Genomic DNA, 19,935 nt, shown 5'->3' on the forward strand with positions numbered 1-19,935 from the left:
CATAGAATTAACTAGAATAACAAATTAAAACAGATGACAAAAAATGACAAATTTTACAATAAGAGTACATAGAATTTTGTATGGAGAGGAATTTCTTAAGGAGGAGCTCTCTCAGTAGGTAGACTAATCGAGGAGAGAGCATTTTCTTGAAGCTTTGATCTGTACGTTTCTGCACAAAGCATAAATGGTGCAGATATCCTTTAGCTGTAGACTTTTATCATTACACATAACCTGCTCCTTTTCAAAGCAATCGACTTGGAGAAACTTTCATTATATCCTCAATAACATACTTTAGAGTAAGAACTTCAAAGATCACCTTTTCGAACTCTGTAAATAATATATATAAGAAAAAAAGCCAAAGATTGATGAAGGTTTTTATTAAGGATTCAAAAATTATTAAAGACCTTGTTTATTTAAGTTGGAATTTCTTTATAAGCAATTATTAATTTCTACCAAAAGTATGAATTTGTTGTGGTAATTCAATAAAACATCATAGGCAACCTCAGATGACAAAAATCACCAAATGGAGGGGTTCAATTCGAGAATTTACGGTAGCAGTGGGGGCTTATTCGAGGGGGGGGGGCTTATTGACAATTTGTAGCTCTAGGATAGAGGTTTATTTGGGAGGGGGGCTTTTTTAAGAGGGGGCAAATTCGGGGATTTCCGGTATTATCTGCTTCTGCGATCTTGCCAGGTTATGCAGAGCATTCGGCGCATTCATTTCAAAGGCATCAATGCATCGATCTTATCTGTTACTGTCCAGCTTTCACATCCATACAGCAGAATGCTCGTCATCATTGCTTTCATCAGCCTCGTCTTGCTTTCCTATTTTAGTTTCCTTGCTTTTTAAATTCTTTAATCTTTGCTAGGGCACTCCGCACTCGTTGCAGCTCCAATTCTTCTTTTGACTACAGTTTCACTCGTCATGTTCTCTGCGATGGTCACCCCTAAGTATTTGAAGTCTTTGACATATTCCAAGATATCATCTTTCTACTTGATTGAGACCTTTTCAGTAATGTTTTTCCTGTGACCTTAACTTTGCTTTTTAAGTACTTATCTCAATTCCAAATCTGCTTGCTGCTGTGTCGAGCTCGGATGTTATTTCTTCAAATTATTTCTCATAGTCGATGTCGTCAGCAAAACGGAGGTTGTTGACAGTTAGTCCACCCCATCTGATGCCTCGTATTTTTCCAGTGGAACGAACATAATTCTTTTCTGCAAAAAGGTGAGCAGGACAGGAGATAGAAAGCAGCCTTGCCTCACTCCTACAATGCTTGTAAACCAGAACTATGTTCTAGGTAGGTGACATATCTTGATTACGTAAAAACACTTGGTAATACCTCGTCATTTAGACAAAGGCGCTCCTTTCTATGGATAATAAATCAGATTTCGAATAGCTCTTCAAAGTGGTAGTTGTAATTTGTAAATCCAAAGATATGACGAACTTATTGTTGGACAATGACGTAGCCAGCCTCGTTTCAGTTGTGATCCTTCTTGGAAGACCGAAGACCCGAACTGAAGTGAAACTCTTGGTTGTCCATCCAAGACCTAGAACAAAACAGTGTTAAATAACTGTTGCACTCAGAGATGTCTGGAGACTCATAAATCTAAAATTCTCTAGAATAAAATTTCCTCTGTTATTGGACACTCCTTTGCGCATCTGCACTCGATTGATCCTCAGCCAAGGAAATGGAATCGGAAGAGAAATTTCAGCGGGCCTAAGTGGCTACTCAAGTGGTATCATCACCAGGTGCATCTCTATCGATTTTCGTGCATCCAACAGCAAAGAAACATTTTATACTTTCCTAATCAAAGTAATTTTGGTCCACAGTTGATAATTAGCTATCACTGCTGATGATATAATTAATTTCCCATGATGAGTTGGAACAAATTGCTTTCTTGCAAAGGGACTGTGCATAGATATGACCTATCAAAAAACACTTTTGAACCTCTCGTTAGAGACCTTTGCGAAATCCAAGTTTGGGTTTTTCATAACGGAGGAACTGGCAGACAATTGGGCGAAGTCAAAGTAGTAACAGGAAGTAATAATCAAGTATGTGTATATTTTTTTCATTTAAAATATTGTACGATAAAAGAGATCTACCCCTGTATGTAAGAAACTGGTGTTTGATTCCTCCAATAAATGGTAATATTTACAATAAAAAGGGGAAGGGGATGTCCTCCTGGAAAAATTCATAGATCTGATTTTGCTAGTGGCTATCCCTCTTCTCCTTTTTTCTTATAATCATTTTATGAATAAATGGCCAAGGAAAGAAATATCTTTATTTATACCTCTGCATGCGTCTAGAAAAGGCATAATGATGTACGTTTAGAAGAATACTTTTTAGTTTTTGTTGGAATATTTCTTAGAAATCAAAAATAGGGTTTTAGTCATTGCAATAAACTACTTAAAACACCCTGCGAAAATTTCATTGCTCAACCATGGTATTCCATGGTTCTACCATTTCCCCACCATGGTTTTGGATCATGGTTTTTCATGGTTGGGAGGTGAAATAACCATGGCTGAACCATGGTTACACCACAAATGTCAAATGGAACACACTGCCCAACCATGGTGTGACCACGGTACTAAAATGTAATATTGAGAGAATAATTCTTAAAATTGACCTAAACAAGCAACTCTCTTACCTATGTCTGCTACTCACCCATAATTTCATCATGCTAGAATTCAACAGCTGTTCATCAAATGTTTCCAAAAACCAGGTAGCAAATATGTAACTTCAATAGGCTCCCGTGTCAGATGAAAATTAATGGTCATTTAATTTTGACTGGGATTGAAATCAGAAACGATTGGTTTTATTTACCAGAGAGTCAGTGTTGATAATGTTGACAAAGTGTAACTCGTTTTTGCTAAATTTTTCAAATATTACCATGTTTGTTCATTAACTGTTCAAAAAGTAAGATCACTGTCTTTTTCAGATTTTAAGGCTGCAACTTAGTAAAGTTATAGCTCTTCATCCACCACCACTCCAGGAGCCATCTTGGTTTGTCCTAGAACTAGATATGGCAGTTTGTGTTGAGAAATATGGTTTGAAGATAGCTGATACTAAGCAGAACATTCAAAGCTTTGGAAACCTGCTTCATAGATTGATGGACCAGAAAGGTATAAAATTATGTTTGCTTCATTTGCTGCTACATCTTTATGATATACTAGAGCTGGCTCTCGATATGCTACCATCCTTGCCAAACGTCTTCGAAATACTAAGTTGCTTAAAGGTTGTTCCCCAAAACAATGTTTTCTTTCACCACAAAATTCACAACATTGCAACTCTTGTAAATCCTATATTAATCCCCAGGAATCAACAATTTTTAAGTGACATAAGATGCTTGATGCTTTGAAAAAGAGTAGATGCCCTTAATATCAATTCCTGAAGCATCTTTAGGCAGAAGCATTCATGATAAGGGGGCATTTTAAGCCAAAAGTGGGTAATGAGACATTTGAAGTCATTGAGTCAAGGTAAATAGGCCTTCTCTATAGGGGGTCATCTGGTCTCGGCGTGATCACTGCAGTTTCATTATATTGGCATCCGTTGTTGAAGACTTGCTTTTGATGGAAACTGTTTTGTTAATAAGTACGAAGTGAATTCATGTGACCAGTTCCGGGTTAACCAATAGTATCTCAGTCATGAAAATTGTGACTCAGGAGATTTTGACACTTTGGTGGGTATACCCAATCCATTTTATAATGACTCAATGCCTTTAAAGAATGGGAAATTTATTAACATTTCTGTCTACATCCCATTTTTTCTTAAACTTCATCATTATTTAATTCTATGCTGTTAAATTCTAATTCTACTGTTTAATTCAACATGTTGCTTTTTTAGATGGCAGAATTCCTCCAGAGGCTAACAATGATATTTATGCTCCTCCATCTAATGTTCAACAAGCTCCACCAATTTATTATAGAAAAATTGAAAGCAATGTTCCATTCCCTACTGATGGTAGCAGTTTTTCTGATTGTCACACTTACGATAAGCTAAATCTACAACCACAACATTTTGCTCCATTACGAAGAGTAAATCCTACTTCATTTCCCTTGCATGGTGATAAAGACTATGTTTCAATGCACGGAGGGTCTCCTCAGGTTACTGAAGACCTAGATAATCACTATGAATCTATTTTAACATATCAAAATCCAACTTTGGTAAGTCCAGTGAATAGAAAGGTCCCTGAGCTACCTGCAAGGCCACCAAGATTACAGTCAGGAATTACACAGACACAAACATTAGCTGCAATGGAAACACCGGCACAAGGACCAAGAAGAATGCTGATTCCTATTTCTCCAGAAATTAACATGGAAAAAGATGAGAATGTAAGCAGCAAAAAGATATCTGTAGCAGATGCTCAGACAAGCAAGGGCTCTAAAAATCCAGACAGTGTTGAAAAACCTGCCTTTGATTGTGATAATGCTGGTATGTAGTCTCTAGCTGGGTTATCAGTTTTCTTTTGCAGACTTTTTCTGTAGTGGGTTGAGTAGTGAATTGGCTTAGAACATCTCTTCTGTTCAAATGTTTCAATGAAAGTTCAGCAAGTAACTAAGCTATGCTTCTGTAAGCAGTTGAAGGAGGGCAAGTGAAAACAATCTCACTCTCTTATTTATTCTTGGCACAGGTCAAATGTCCTGTCCTGGCACCCTTCATGGAAGTCCTTTACAAGAAAAAAGGAAGTAATTATCAAAGCAAAGTCTGCCTAAGTTAAGATTTCTGTTTCAGTTTCAGTTTCATGTATTTTATAATTCTATCACATACAGTACAAAACAACAAAAACAAACTAAAATGAAATACAACAAATAGAACTACTCCATTTTGTTCTGTAAAAGAAGCATTACACTTAATTCAATAGTAAAATTCTAAACAGATAGTTGATTCCATGTCTTATCATGTATAAGTTGAATCCTCTTTTCTAAGTGCTTGTAAAGTATGTGTATTCATGTTTCTTTTGAATGTTTAAAAAAACCAAGAATACTAAATAAACAAACTTTAAAGAGGAAAATTCTTTCAAGCCAAGTGTGTCAACCATTTTGTTTAGAATTATCAGAATAAATTGACAAGTTTTAAAATCTCTAAAGCTCTTCTCCTTCATTAGTTCACCAAAAAGGTCCTTCCAGTCTTTTCCAGGAAAAATAAACCACTGTTGCTCATCAGGTGCCACCTTCAGTAAAGCAAGTAGTTTTCCCGAGTTATTATGCTTCAACTTTAGGCACTCACTCAACCTTTGCTTTTAACCACCTTTGTACATTTTTTTGAAAGTTGATAAAACCGTGTATAAAATGCACCCTCGTACAGTAATTACAGAATAAAAGACAAATACTGAAAAAGAGGTCACCACGATAAACATATTTCTACTCTACATCATGAAAACCAAAGCATTTTATTTGATTCCTTCATTATGATTTTATGGTTTTTGATTTGTGTGTTGTCTTTATGTTTTTGTCAAATTTACGTAACTAGTGAGTTATTTTGGTAAATATATTTTGACAGTTGAAAATAACTTGAATAGCAAATAACAAAATGAAGTAAACATAGAGATTGTGGAATTGTTGCCCATTGGCTAAACATATACAATAGAAAAAACCATCTCTGCTGTCTAAATACATTTTTCATTTTTGTTCCTAGGTAACCTGTGATGTAAAAAGATAATAAATACGTTTATTTTTCTAGACTTCCTGTGTGATATGTTAGCAGAAGCAATTGATGTTGGTAACACAGTGCAAGCAGCCAACATTGCTGAAAAGCTTGCAAAGCAAAAACTCAAAATAACAATACAAGCTTTATTTTCTGAGACTGATGAAAAGCCTCCAGAATGTACAATCAATATTACAGTACAAGTAGAAGACAAGGAGAGTGAAACACCCACTCTAATTAAGCTTGATGTTGATCCAAATTGCAGCATTGGTAAACTCAAATACATGGTAAGTATCATTTTGACCCTAAGTCACTCATTTTTTTCAAAAAAAGAATCATTGTTAGAAAACTTTACACAGTTCTAAAATTCCTAAAATTTTAAAACTTCACTCAATGAATTTTGAAATTTTTCTAGAATTGTTTCAGTGGTTTTTATACCAGTATACTGAACAAGTAGCCTTTGCCTTTCAAGTTGCATTCTAGTCCTTAATGCTTTTTCTATTATACCAACTAGAGGGAGGTAATTCCCCCACAGTCACATTTCCTTTTTGGGGACAATTTCTATGACTATAACTATATGTTAAGTTTGGTTTCCATAACAAAATATTTCAAGCAAAAATGTTTTAGAATATAGAGATTCAGTTCCGAAACAGTATGCTCTTGCTTGCTTATCAGACTTTTTTTACATGTCATTGACTGTTTCCCTATATATACTTGATCTATAAAATGTTGTAAAGAAGAACAAAGTTTCCATGTATCCACACCATAGCTCAGTTCTTTTATTGCTGCATCAGGTGTCAAGAAAGACACATAAATTTTTGTTTTGATAATTTGCAATAAGATCAATATGTTTAAAAGTATGCCAGAAAACAAGTGATATCTTAGAAGCTCTGACTATTTTGAATTTACAAAGAAACTATTTTTTTAAGTTTTGTCTCAAATTGCAGAATACCTTTTTTCCAAGATATACACAATCTGTAATAGGTCCAACAGTTATTTGGCTTCCCAATAAAAGTCCAGCGCTGGGTCATTGGCAAACGCCTACCAAAAGATGTTGAAAGTTTGAAGCAGTTGAATGTAATAACAACTGGTACTGTCATCTTTCTTTACTTGCTGTCTGCCGAAGAGGTTGGGATTGATAAAACCAATTTGTCTCTCCAAGAACCTAAGAACAGCCAAAGTAGCGATAAATTTCAGTTGCCACCACGAGACTACTCTCCAGGCACCAACTTGAATGGGCCACCAGAACTAAATGCAGCAAGACAGCAATATCCAAGTGCCCCGGCAGCTTCTCCCAGAAATTCCCCTTTCCCCAATCCTGCAGGACAAGATTTTGTTATGCCGCCTTCACTACAACCATCTGCACAAAATAAAAATTCTCCAAGAAATTATTTCCAGGATGTTTATGGAACACCTCCTCCTTTTAATCCTCCATATCAAAATGTGAACAATCCACAGGGAAGATATGGCAGACCTGGCCCTCCTGTACCACCAGTACTGTCTAGTACTTCTTCCCATATCCCAGATGCCACTGCCAGGAAGAGTGCAACCCAAAAAGCTCTTATAGCACAACAAAAGTCAATAATGAAAAAAACAGGTACGCAAGAGAATCTATTTTTCTTTTATCTGTGTTCTTGTACCTCTGTTTAACATTATACAACATTCCTACCTTTCAAGATAGATATAGCACCATTTCTCTATTGTATTGATATTAAATTGTCTTCTTATTAAATTTAACTCAACATTATCTTTAATTCTCTTTTATCTAACACCTTATAACCAAATTACAATAACTTCTAACTTCTTATTGGAACAGTTTTAATCTAACAAACTTTTCTTATCAAATCTATTTGTATTAATCCTTTAAAATTTTCCTTCAGTTCCCATAGCCAAATCAAACCTTTTCAATCTCATTTTACATCAAAATCCTACAAACCTGCTGCTAGCCATTGGGCTTGGATAGGTTTCAAAACATACTACTCCCATAATTGACTGGCCAAGATTTATATCATGGAGATTTACACAATATGGAGTCATAAGAAATGCTAGTTGAGCTTCTATGATAATACCACTGATTGATGATAATGATGATGATGATGATGGTTATGAATGAAAATTAAAGTGATACTAATGAACAGGAAAGCAACCCTTGTATCATGACTGGTGACCCAGATGATACCAAGGAATGTTGGAAATTTTTACTGTCTGAAATTGTGGAGAATTAACATAGCACTGTTTTCTTGTCTTGTAGAGTTGACCAAACATTACGTTTTAATATATTTTATCTGACACTTTTTTCCTAAAAAATTCAATTTTGTAAATTGATCTGACACTATCTTCTCATCACATCTCTTTATGTCAATATAAAGCTATAAAGCTATATTGTTGTATATTTATATATAAAGCTATAAAGCTATATTATATATAAAGCTAAAGATATAAAGCTATATTGTTGATATAAAGCTATCTTCTCTTCTTATCAAATTGACATAACACTATCGGCTTCTAAAGATTCTCTTACACCTTTTTTTAATTATTTTGATCTCTTGCATTTTTTATTCATCTCCGATTCTAGACAGAGTATTAACGAGTTTTCTTACAATAAATACTATTATTGATACCTTGAAACCAATATACGAATTAAAAAACTGTAGTTTAGGATGTTGAATACAGGTTTTTCTTTTTAGTCATATGAACATGCACATAAAAAGCTCTGTGAATTTGGTCACTTATAGAATGACAATCAATAAGTCTTGCAATTCCATGCTCGATTTTTCTCATATAAAAAATAAGCTAACATCACTTCCATTTTCAATTAACCATTTCAAAGGTCTGAAAATTTGTCCGAATTCGAGCACAATATCTAGTGAAGGTCCCCTCAGCGCCGCAATTTTAGACATACTAGGCATGTAATAGACCATTTGTGCTCCGTTAAAAGAAAACAAAAATAAGGTACAGCTTTTGCAATTTAAAGACTATCATCTCTAGGCTGGACATGTCCAATGTGCACCTTTATCAACCCACCAACGCGTCCTGGTTGTGCAGTGTGTGCAGCCACGCGTCCAATTGACTATAAAATACCTGCAGATTTTGAAGTGGACGATTCAGAGAGGAGGCGCCTCGAGGAAGAATATATGCTGGAGCAAATGGCATTTAATGTACGTGTTCAGTTTATTTATGCTAGCAATTTTGTGATTTCATTTCAATGAAAACCTGTCTTCTTCATTAAGGGTAGTGAGTCTAGTGGAGTGTTTCAATTTTTCTTTTCATGTTTAATATACTTTTTTACAATTTTTTATTTCAATCGCTAAAAGCATTTTTTGAACATTGAAAAGGACAGAAATTCATCGGATACAAAGATTTAAAGCATCATTGAGTTCCCTCTAAGGGCTAGGCAATGAGATTTTTCAGGGGGGGGGGAGGGAGCAAGCACCCTAACCCTACACTTAACTTGTCTTCTTTACTTATATTTTGAGGAATGTCTTTACAAAAAAATCAGATTATTGTTATTAGTCTTTTGTAATACATAAACTCACACTGAGAGTATGTTACATTTTATAATTATTGCCAGACAAGGATTTAAAAGATACGACTAAAACTTAAGCTAATGGAAACGTCCCATCTATGCTTGGATGATTATCTGTTTGATTCTTTTACTTCTTTTGATTGTTTTAGTTTGAAGAATCCCGAGAAGAACCGGACCGCAAACTAGCAGCAGAAAATTACCTGCAAGTATTGGCCACCGCTCAGAAAAACTTGATTCCCAATACAGAGGAATTTGAATGTCCGATTTGTTTTACCCCGATCGAACCGAATGAGGGTATCGTTCTCCGAGAATGCCTGCATTCTTTTTGCAAGTATGTTGTTTCACCTTATTAATTTCTATTTTGTCAGCATCTTATCTTCGAAAGGTCAAAATTTGCAAATTTCTAAGGACTATGCAATAATCAATGTTCATTCCATATTCTCTTTATGGTACGAAGGTATAAAATCCTCTCACAATACTAGCAAAATAATTTAATATTGTAGCTCTGTGAAGCTTTGCGAAGTTTTAGCTTACAATAAATGTCATCTTTACTGCTGTGTTTGTGTTTCTATCAACCAACAACGATCTTCCTTGTCCCTATGTTTCAACAACTAATGCCCCGTTTGAACTTCGTTTGAATATGAGTTTAATTGTCAGAAATTTTTTTGACCCATGATTTCTTTCGAGCAGTTGATTTTATTTTATTTATTTTGATTATTGATTTTATCTCTCTCTCATACAAATCTTGAATCTTAAATTAATTATTTCGTTGATATTTCTTTAAATGTGACGTTACCTAATGGATGGTTGAAATTTAAACAACTTCCCTGCTACAGACAACTGAACAGATAATTTTTCAATTGAGAACTTTTCAGCATTTTTAAACGTTTATTTTGCATTTCAGAGTTTGCTTGAAAATGCATATTAACCAAAGCGATGATCCGGAGGTTAAATGTCCCTTTACTGATGGCACGGTGAATTGCCCTGAGGTCATAACAGCCCAGGAAATTAGTTCTGTAAGTCATGTAAAACATTCCATATCCTTTCTTTTTTGTACGTTTCAATCAATTAAATAGCAAGTTGGATATATCATAGTTTGCCAGGAAAAGAGTCATAGGCTTGAAGAAACCGATTATTTGTTGGCGTTTCTCCCGTAACCCTACAGGCTATAGCATTTTAGTGTCTTCACTGTGATGGCCAGCAGTAGCGACGTGAATAGGCATCCTCAACACGCCGCTGACTTGCTTCTTTAATTTTCTCACCAAGCAGCACTTCCCTTACCTACAGATTATCTATAAGTTATATTTCTCATTTCAATCACATTTTTCTTTCAGTATTTGAAAATTTTTTTCTACCTGATTATTCTTTGCTGCGAATAACTTTAAATACTGATAGTAAAACATTGATAGTAAAGTTCTGTAAATATGTTGTGTAAGTCCATTAGTGATGTTGATTTGATAGCTAATCAAATTGTTTGTAGTGTTCATCTGATCAGTTCAGCTGTAATATTTGCAAAATTTGGTTTAATATTCTTTCCTCTTTATGTAACTAATGCAAGAACTTTTCAAATTATTTTTTAAAACCGAACACCAAGTTGATTTGTATTGAATGTCATCTGCCTCACATTTTAAGACCAATAGTTGGATACAGCATGTCTTCTTTTCCTGTAGATTCTGAACGAAGAGGAATATATGAACTACTTGCAGAGATCTGTCAATGCCGCGGAGAACAGAGCTCCAAACAGCTACCATTGTAAAACGTTGAATTGCAATGGTTGGTGCTTTTATGAAGATGAAGTGAATTGGTTTGACTGCCAAGTATGCAATAAACGAAACTGTCTAACGTGTAAAGCTATCCATCTTAACATGACGTGTCAGCAGTACCAAGATGACTTGAAAATAAAGTCAGAGAATGATGTTGCAGCGAGGCGAACACAAGAGATGCTTGAGGTACATGCTCTTGCTTCTAAAGTGTCTTCTCTGAATCCTACAAAGTGGCTTTCGTCAATGGGGCATTCCTTTTTCTACTTATCATAACGATGCAAGAAGAATAATACTTACACGTTGAAAAATCTTGAAATGTCTCTTAAACAAATAGTTAATACGCTGAAATGCCACATTGCCAAAAACTAATCGCCTCATAAGGATTTTATATCAGTTATGAAATCTACATTTTCTGATGAGTAGGCATCTCTTTCAAAATAACTTTAAAATGAATTTTTTTTAATTAAAAACTAATGTTTTTTGTTATCCTATTTCAATGCTGGTTTCAGTTTTTTTGGAAATGGCAGTTACAATCTTTGTCAGCAATTTGTTTCTAACTGTTGATCAGCAGTGGTCTGGCTAGGGATGATAAACTGGTAGTCACAACCTGTTTCCCCTTCTCTTCCTCCCCTTCTTCCTGCCATGTTAGCAGCATACCTAGGCATTTCCCCTAAAAGGGATTACAGCCAGGTTTTGTCTGCAGTCGTAGGTAAACAATTGTTGTACTATTTCTTTGCATCATATCTAAAGCTTCCATGTTTTCGTGCTCGAAGGAACTTGTTCGTAAAGGCGATGCTATGAATTGCCCTCAGTGTGCTATAATACTGCAAAAGAAGGATGGCTGTGACTGGATGCGGTGCAGCATGTGCAAAACTGAAATTTGCTGGGCAACCAAAGGACGGCGATGGGGTCCTAAGGTGCGTATACCTTTGTGCGTATACCTGTATTAAATCTTGAATGTAAACAAGTTGCATCTGCTGTAGCAATATACATTGTATCTGCTAGAAAATGCTTTTCAATGCGGGCAGAATGGTACCAACAAAGACCCTCTTTCTATAGAAAAATGATGTAATTCGAACCAGTTAAAATCGTTCATGTTATTGCATCTTCCCAATTTGCAACATTGCTTTTTTCACAAATTCTGTCTATCATCCTTCCAAGCATACTTATAAGAAAGCATTTAACCGCCTGTAATTATTGCTCTCTCGTTTTTTTAGATCTATTTCTTTCTCACTGAATGTATTTGTCTCGAGTTGCAATTCATATTGACAAAATGCATTTAACATTTCCGTTTATTTGCTTCAGATGTTAGGCTTATCTCTTTTAATCTTATTATGTATTGTTGTTACTTCAGGATAGTTCACTATCTGATAAAAGTTATTTTCCATATTGGTCATCCCTCTATTATTGCCATTTTGCAATGTCTTTGTAAAGAAACTTTGTCTATAAACTACTAAGCAGTCTTGGCAATACAAAGCACCTCTAGCTGAAATCAGAATTTTCCTAGCAGAAATTTGTGTATATTGCCAAGTCAATTTGTCGTATAATGTCAGTCAGGTTTATCCCAATGTATCTGCATTTTAAGCATACCGACCAACCACGAAAAGGGAAGAAAATGCATTTTTTGCTGCCAACCTCGATAAAGCCCCTCCCTTGAGTAAGCCCCCAACCCAAAATGTATTTTCCGAAATAAGCCAAAAATGTATTTCTGTTTCAGAGTACGATCAATTTTCAAGTTTATTGTCTGTTTCGTTATATTTTGAATTTAAATTGTAAATGAGGGCTGTTTATAGGGTGAAAATGTACATTGTTAATTCTACGTATAACGATTGACCCTAACACTTGGACACTCATTCGTTGAAAGGTTACCTGTATCCGGAGATTAATCTTTTGTTAATCTTTTGATAAATTAATGTTTTGTTTTTTTTGAAGATTAATCTCAATTTCTAAAGTTTTTTTTCTTGATAGGGCAATGGGGACACAACTGGAGGCTGTCAATGCACTCCTGCAAAGCGCTGCCATCCGAACTGTGGCAATTGCCATTGAAACGCTGACGTTCCTTTCCTGTCTATAAAACGTCATCATTTGGCCATTGCGGAGACGGAAACCATTAACAGTTGTATTGTGAACATTTTTATCATAAATTCGAAGATCTTACTTTAATTTTTTAGAATAGATGCTAAAATCTTCGAGATTAAATTTGGCTATTCCTTTTGATTATTTAATCAGCTAGGAATCGATTCAAACCTTTCAGTAAAGCCCCACATTAAAGAATTTGCAGATTAAAGGCAATCAATAGATTCTTTGGCAGTCAATCAACAATGGGCCAACCAGTAGACGTGTTACCCCTCGCGGGCCTATTAATTGGTTAATTTTGATTGAAAGATGCCTTATTACACTTGAGTCCACCATCTTTTACAACGTCCAAGCTAATTTTGTTCCAAAAAAGCACCTTTGATATAAGTAAAGCTTTGTAAAACAGCCTATATGAGCAACTTTTGCCTGTTTGCCTTGAGCAACGAAACCACAGCTTCCTTTTATGCGGGTTTTACTGTATATCAATTTTTATTTTAATAAGCTTTGTTTTTCAAGGCAGTAGTCTTAAAAAGATTTACTGGGAAATGGCATCCCTTGTTATAGGGCTAAAATAATGTCACAGTTTCAAAAAATGCTTAAATCCACAGGTAGAAGGGATTAAGTATGGGATCAAGTATGAGATTTTCCTGTGCGAAGAAACTTTTGATTTATCACTAGAATAGTTATTTTTCACTTCTTCAACCGATGCTAGCTGGCCTAATTGTAATTTGCCACCTAGAAGTGACGACAAGGCCTTTATGATTTGTTTAATTTTGTTTTCCGATATTTTGATGAAACTTTTCTGATTGCAATGATACCGAAATTTTGTTCTTTTGCGATAATATTTTAACGTGTAAAAGTATGGATAAAGATTAATGAAGCTAGGCCAATTTTGGCAAAGATGTACCAGAAGTTTATAAGATATGAATCGAAAGTAACACAACATGAAAAACAACACGTCTGATTGGTTCCTTGTTTTTGACCAATCGGAGACAACTAACCTTTCATCTAGTTGAAAGGCTCAAGAGTCTCACAATTTTACTTTCCATCCGAATCTGTTTATGATTTACTCATACTACTTTGAGAAGTGTCGGGCGAAATGTACTCAAGAATAGTATCTTTTCGCTTTTCCATACTATCTTCAAATTTTGTGGTAATAAAGTAGCTTTACCTTTTATATCGTGAATGATCTGCATTTCTGTTAGGTTAAGAAACCCGCTTGGTTTCATCGTTGTTTTAATTACATATCTAGTAGAACACCCTGCACAGTGGTGTTTTGTAAAACATAGATTTGAATAAAGTCATGATATATTTCTGTAAACGTTTAGATTGTGGCCATGCTTGTCATGTAGTGACGTAGATGCTATTATACCACGCCTGATTGATACATGATAAATGATAAATAAATTGCTAGCGAATATAACAAGAAGACTGTTGACTCTAAGCTTCTTCAGGGACGTCGAGTGCAAAGAAGCTATGATTTTTTCATGCATCCCATCCGCACTTCAAGATATTTGAATGTTCCTGGGCATGGATCGTAACCAAAGAACAAATCATTTGCTTGCATTTTGCAATATTGTTTTCCCTCGCAAAGCGCTCTAACTCGTGGAAGGGCATCTGGCACTTTGCAGTTTGTAGATTTCACGGGTCCCCAGCGACAGTACATTCCAATTTGTCGTCCATACATGGCATACTCTACTTTCACCTCAGAGCCAAAGGAGCAACTGAAACTTCGTGTGCGATTTTCACATACCAGAACTATATGGAAGCGGAAATAGTTGGCTTTATGTCAACATGATGATTTGCTCTCTTACACAACGAATGACTATGGTATTTAATTATATAAAAAAATTTTCTTTCTAAATCTCATCTTTTTTGGCTTCAAAAGATGAATTTACATAATCAGACTTTATGTAAACCCATTGTCAAGGAGTTAATTGCGCGAGAATTAAATGATATCGTTGACCGTCATTTCAAGTACAGCTACACGGTTAGCTATTTCTGTAATGATTTCGTTTGTTAATTATGAAATGTAAATTCCCCAATGCAAGAATGGAAAGTAAATTCATCTTTAGTCCCGCTAGCTCAAAGGAAGTTATTTTTACAATTAATATTTTTATTTATTTTTACTATTTTTCTATACCGTAAATCCTCGAATTAACCTGGGGGCTAATTTATTTCTGATATTTTGGATAGGGGCTTATTCGAGCGAGGGGGTTATACGAAGGGGGTTTATACGAGCGAGGGTTAAGAAGACATTATTGAAAGATCTCGTTTATTTTAATAGAAATTTCTTTATGACCATTTAATTAATTACTACCAAAAGTATAAATTTGTTGTGGTAATTCAAAAAAACGCCATAGGCAACCTCAGAAGTCATCAAATGGAGGGGTCAAATTCGAGAATTTACAGTAGTAGTGGGGGCTTATTTAAGGGGGGGCTTATTGACAATTTGTAGTTCTCGGGTGGGGGTGGCTTTTCGAGGGGGGGCAATTCAAGAATTTATGGTATTCTATTTCCTATTGCTGTTGCATTTCCAGTGTATGCTATTGTAAACACGGATTTAGGCCTTGTGATGTTCTTAGCGAACTCGAAGACTTCAAAGAAACGATCGTATTTTTATGTTGTTTTATAGAATTAAGAGCTTGCATGTTAAGGAAGACCGTGAAATTCCTAAAAAATACTCACGTTGTCTGTAATACACTGCTGGCGTTGTCTTTACCGTTGTGGGTTTTGGCTTTTGGGTCCGGGTTGTTGTTTTCTTCAGTGTTGATCTTGCCATACTGGTTGGTTCAACTGTAGTTGTTGGCTGAATTGTTTTCAATCTAGTTGTTTGTTGCTTTGTTGGAGCGTGAGTTGTTGGCTTTTGTGAAGTCCCCTTGGTGACAGGTGGGCGGGTAAAACCTGTTTAAAAACGACAAATTATTTCTTCTTTACCAGTGTCTCTCCCGAAGAAGTCATCTATACACAAAGTTAGCTAAAGACCGCCAAGAGATGACTTTGTGAATCGAATACCCGGCCTTTTCGTTTTACATTGAGAATCTGTAACTTAGCTTTGTTTTGCTCGATTTGATGCGCAAGAGATGACGTCACGAAAATATTTTTCTAGCATTTTTAAATTTGTTCTCATAACCTGAAAGAGCATCATGAAATCATTCTAAATCTGCAAAATCAATTAAAGGTATTACGAATTTGTTGAGATATGACCAGATGTGGCTCTGGCCCCATCAAATCTCTATAATTTGGTCTAAGTTCATAACTTTGTGAACTGTGCCAAATTAACTGTAGTCCGTTAGCAAACTTCAAATCTTCTATTGGCTATAACTGACCTTATTTTTTACAAACTTGACTGATTTTGTATATATGGATTTCTTCTATGTTATGTGGTCAAAATTCGAAAATTCTAAAAATTGTTTTTCATGACTTCACATTTGAGAATTCTATCATCTTTGCTTATTTACTGTGATTTTTCATCGTTGTTTCTCTTGTTAATTGAAGATTTTGCATCTTCGAAAGCATATTTCTCTTTTCTATTTTTATATCATTCCTTGCATCATCTTGTATGTCCCCCTTCTCCTTTTCAACATTATGCCGCCTGAAATTGATGGATATTGTTAATAACGACACGAGAAAGAGTTACTAAGGCGTAAGTGAGTTACTTGTGTCGCGTTAGTGAGTAACGAGACTAGCTGGTCACGCTTGGTGTTGCGGCATGAAGAGAAAGCAGAACAAGAAGAATTCAAGAAGAAGAAAAATCATTAACATGAATATTAAGACATAAAAATAGACATCTAGAGGGAAAAGGGATATTTAGAAGATCAATAAATACGGGTCGGTTGTTTCAATGCTAGTTAGATTAAAGATTGTTTAATTTTACATACCAGGGCAGTTATACATTATCCCAAACTGAAGAATGTCTTTTTCACTGAGACCATTTCGTTGTCCAATCTTGTATTTATATGCAGGGTCTTTAGCGTCTATCGTTGGCTTGTCACCTCCAAACTGATGTCTGTTGTAGTGCATTATTGACAAGTAGTCATATGGAACGTTTAGTGAATCGATGTGCTTCAATGTATATTTCTTGAATTGGTTTCTAAAATCTAATAAAGATACGCATATCTAATTTATGTACATTGTTGTAACTTTTCATTGACAACAATTTCATTGTACATAGATTATAAAACTTCAATATAAATTATACATTATAAATAGCCTTTTCGACACCAATAGCAATTTCGGCAGCCAAAAGTTTCTTTCTTGTGCTTAATGGAAAATTCAGTTTACGGCTCCTCTTGCATTTCGACAGCTATGGGTGTCTTAAAAATGCATTAAGACTCAACAAGAGCAGAAGTACTAACATTTTGGAATATTGTCCCAAAGGATGGTAACATAATCGTCCCTGTCCGGCCTAGACTGCTCGTGAAAGAATCCAAGTGCATGAGCCATTTCGTGAATTACGATGCCCTTTCTCCAGCAGCCGTATCCCAATGAAATAGGAGCCATTTTGTTTGGAATATAGCCAACATATGACCAGCACCTACAGAAAACAAGAGCCGCAGTAAACAACATAACTGTTATATAGAAAGCAACTGTAGATAAATAGAAGTGTTTTGAGATGCAGATACGCATGTGACTTAAAAGGCGTTCAGGTATATGATTGGTGACATATTATTAGAGAGAAGCATATAAATATATATATATATAAAGTTATATTGATCTATTGATCTTTAGTTATATGGTTACATCGTTATAACGTTATTTTCACATATAAAGCTATATATTAGTTTTTCATTGGAATTTCCAACAATTGCACTCTTGTTATAGATCTCAGCTCCAGCCATCAGACTTTGTTAATCACAAGGTTCTAGGGATTTCATATAATGTATGGTTGTGAAAAAGCTGTCTTGCCTATCAACGTACAGTTATGCATTATAAAAATTTATATTTTTATCGCTGGCAGTGAATATCAGTTTAGCTATTGTCGTATTTACTAACCCTTTTCCTCTATAGAAGTACAAAGTTTCATTTTCCCCCTTTTTCTCCTCAAAGCGCAAGCATGTCTTTTCCTCGTAGTGTTTGATGGCATCTTTTATTCCTTTTACAGCAAAGCTGTGTTTGCCTAAACGCAAACAGAATTACTCATGCTTGGGTTTCTTTAGAATTACATTTTAAGCTCCCGGTTTTTTCTATGCCAGATAAAACATCAGGACTAAAGGCATCTCTTTGCAAAGTCTTAGTGAAGGTATCAGTTACTGTGAAGCGTAAACAAAAGAGATGATTGAAGCCCATGAGAAATTTCTGAGATCACGCCCTTTTCCGTGATTTCGGTGCTACCCTCTCATGACAATGCTATATATACTTTCCCCAGGCAGGTCTTAGGAAAACGTGACCTAACCATCAACAGTACAGTTCCATCAATATTTAGAAGAGTTGTATGGACCATGCTTTGAATAAGAGGGGAAACGTAATTATTACTTGTAATTGCTACTTTCTTTGAGGAATTTTAACTCTCTCGACGTGTCTTTAACCGTATCAAATTTACTGTATCATCACATACTTAACCCTGGATCTATTTCATAATAGATAGGCATAGGCCATGGCCTTGTTTTGAAGGCAGCATACTCAGCACCAGGCCCCCTTTGCTGGTCAATCTCTTTCAGCTGGCTCTTCGTCAGCATCATATCTCCTTCAAACAGATCTGGATCTGAAAAATGAGATAATAATTTGCTTTGTGTGTCTAAAACTATGCACAAATCAGTATTATACAAATAATACTTAATATATTTAAAGAATGTTATATTTTATTTCAAACGCGCAAGATTTGATATTCATTGCAAACTTTTAAATTGAATTTTTAACATCGTTGAAAAAAAATTATCAATTAACGTAATAAGTTATTATCAATTTAAATCTTAGTTCAGACTGCTTTTGACAGAAAAAAATTGGTAGCCATTGTTAATACAGCAACATAGAATAGAAGATGGCAGTTTTATTTAAAATTGTTAACAATGTTGCCAGGTAAATGCTAGATCTCTATTCTGTGCTAGCGTTAATAATCGTAACTAACGTTTTTAGTTTCACTAAGTCACAGAACCTTGTGTTTTCCTTTACATTTCAAGACAATGACTGTTGACAGCTGCAGACAGACACTATTTTCATTAAGAACCAGTACTAATTACAATTATTGATCGGGAAACGACCCTGTGCTTTTTATTCTGTCTCAGCTAGATTTAGATGGGTTTAACTGTTTATCGCAGGTGTGACTGCTATATTATGTCCCGTACATGAAACGGTCAAATTTTTAAAAATTCTAATAGCAAGTTTCAAATACGTCATCACATCACCACTAGTTCATGACATGGAATATGTGCTTGCAACATAAAAGACTGACGAAAATTACTTGAAAAACATTCCGATTGTTATCAAAACCTAATCGAATACCTTGTTTATTTCCTTCCATATAAATATTTTTTAAGCTTGTGTTATGTTCAGAATGTGGAGAATGTATGCGTATAAAATCTTGATGGCAATAGAGCTAATTCATCTTCAATCTGACTTACTTTCCATTGGATCTATTCCAAAAACACACTGCAGCAATGCAAAAACAACCGCTTGAAATGCGAATGACCTCATGACTGCCGCAATGCTTTCACCCAAAAATACAAACAAATCCATTTTGTCTTTGCATTGGGACCTTATATATAGGTACTCTAATTAGCAGAGAAATTTTTCGTTTAAACAGCAGTTGTTTATATCGAAGATTTTGGCAAAATTTTTGAGATATGTCCTTATGAAATTACTAGCAAATGTGACGGTGTGTTTGTTGATCATTACGTTGCTGACGATATTTTACCAAGAAAACCTATTTAGCCGATAGTGTGTTTTCATCATGCCCTTTTTAATCAAGATTGTATGCTATCTATGA

At 35.1% G+C, this 19,935-nt stretch overlaps 2 protein-coding genes across 2 annotated transcripts; one reads left to right on the top strand and one right to left on the bottom strand.

Annotated features, from left to right (window-relative positions):
• Positions 1-1,478: 1,478 nt before the first annotated feature.
• LOC135691127 (ranBP-type and C3HC4-type zinc finger-containing protein 1) lies at positions 1,479-14,439 on the top strand. The gene is made up of 11 exons (XM_065208894.2): positions 1,479-2,053; positions 2,941-3,124; positions 3,846-4,433; positions 5,682-5,932; positions 6,630-7,242; positions 8,634-8,803; positions 9,321-9,502; positions 10,076-10,187; positions 10,842-11,120; positions 11,708-11,851; positions 12,903-14,439. The coding sequence occupies exons 1-11, from the start codon at positions 1,874-1,876 to the stop codon at positions 12,978-12,980; spliced, it is 2,781 nt and encodes a 926-aa protein (XP_065064966.2). The 5' UTR covers positions 1,479-1,873; the 3' UTR covers positions 12,981-14,439.
• LOC135691136 (low choriolytic enzyme) lies at positions 14,307-19,724 on the bottom strand. The gene is made up of 7 exons (XM_065208908.2): positions 19,571-19,724; positions 18,568-18,714; positions 18,006-18,129; positions 17,369-17,547; positions 16,892-17,110; positions 15,699-15,914; positions 14,307-14,768 (listed from the first exon to the last, which is right to left on the bottom strand). The coding sequence occupies exons 1-7, from the start codon at positions 19,683-19,685 to the stop codon at positions 14,485-14,487; spliced, it is 1,284 nt and encodes a 427-aa protein (XP_065064980.2). The 5' UTR covers positions 19,686-19,724; the 3' UTR covers positions 14,307-14,484.
• Between the last annotated feature and the right edge of the window lie 211 nt (positions 19,725-19,935).

Source organism: Rhopilema esculentum, chromosome 4 (assembly GCF_057945365.1).
Source record: "Rhopilema esculentum isolate cy_ngs chromosome 4, ASM5794536v1, whole genome shotgun sequence".
Taxonomy (NCBI): Eukaryota; Metazoa; Cnidaria; class Scyphozoa; order Rhizostomeae; family Rhizostomatidae; genus Rhopilema; species Rhopilema esculentum.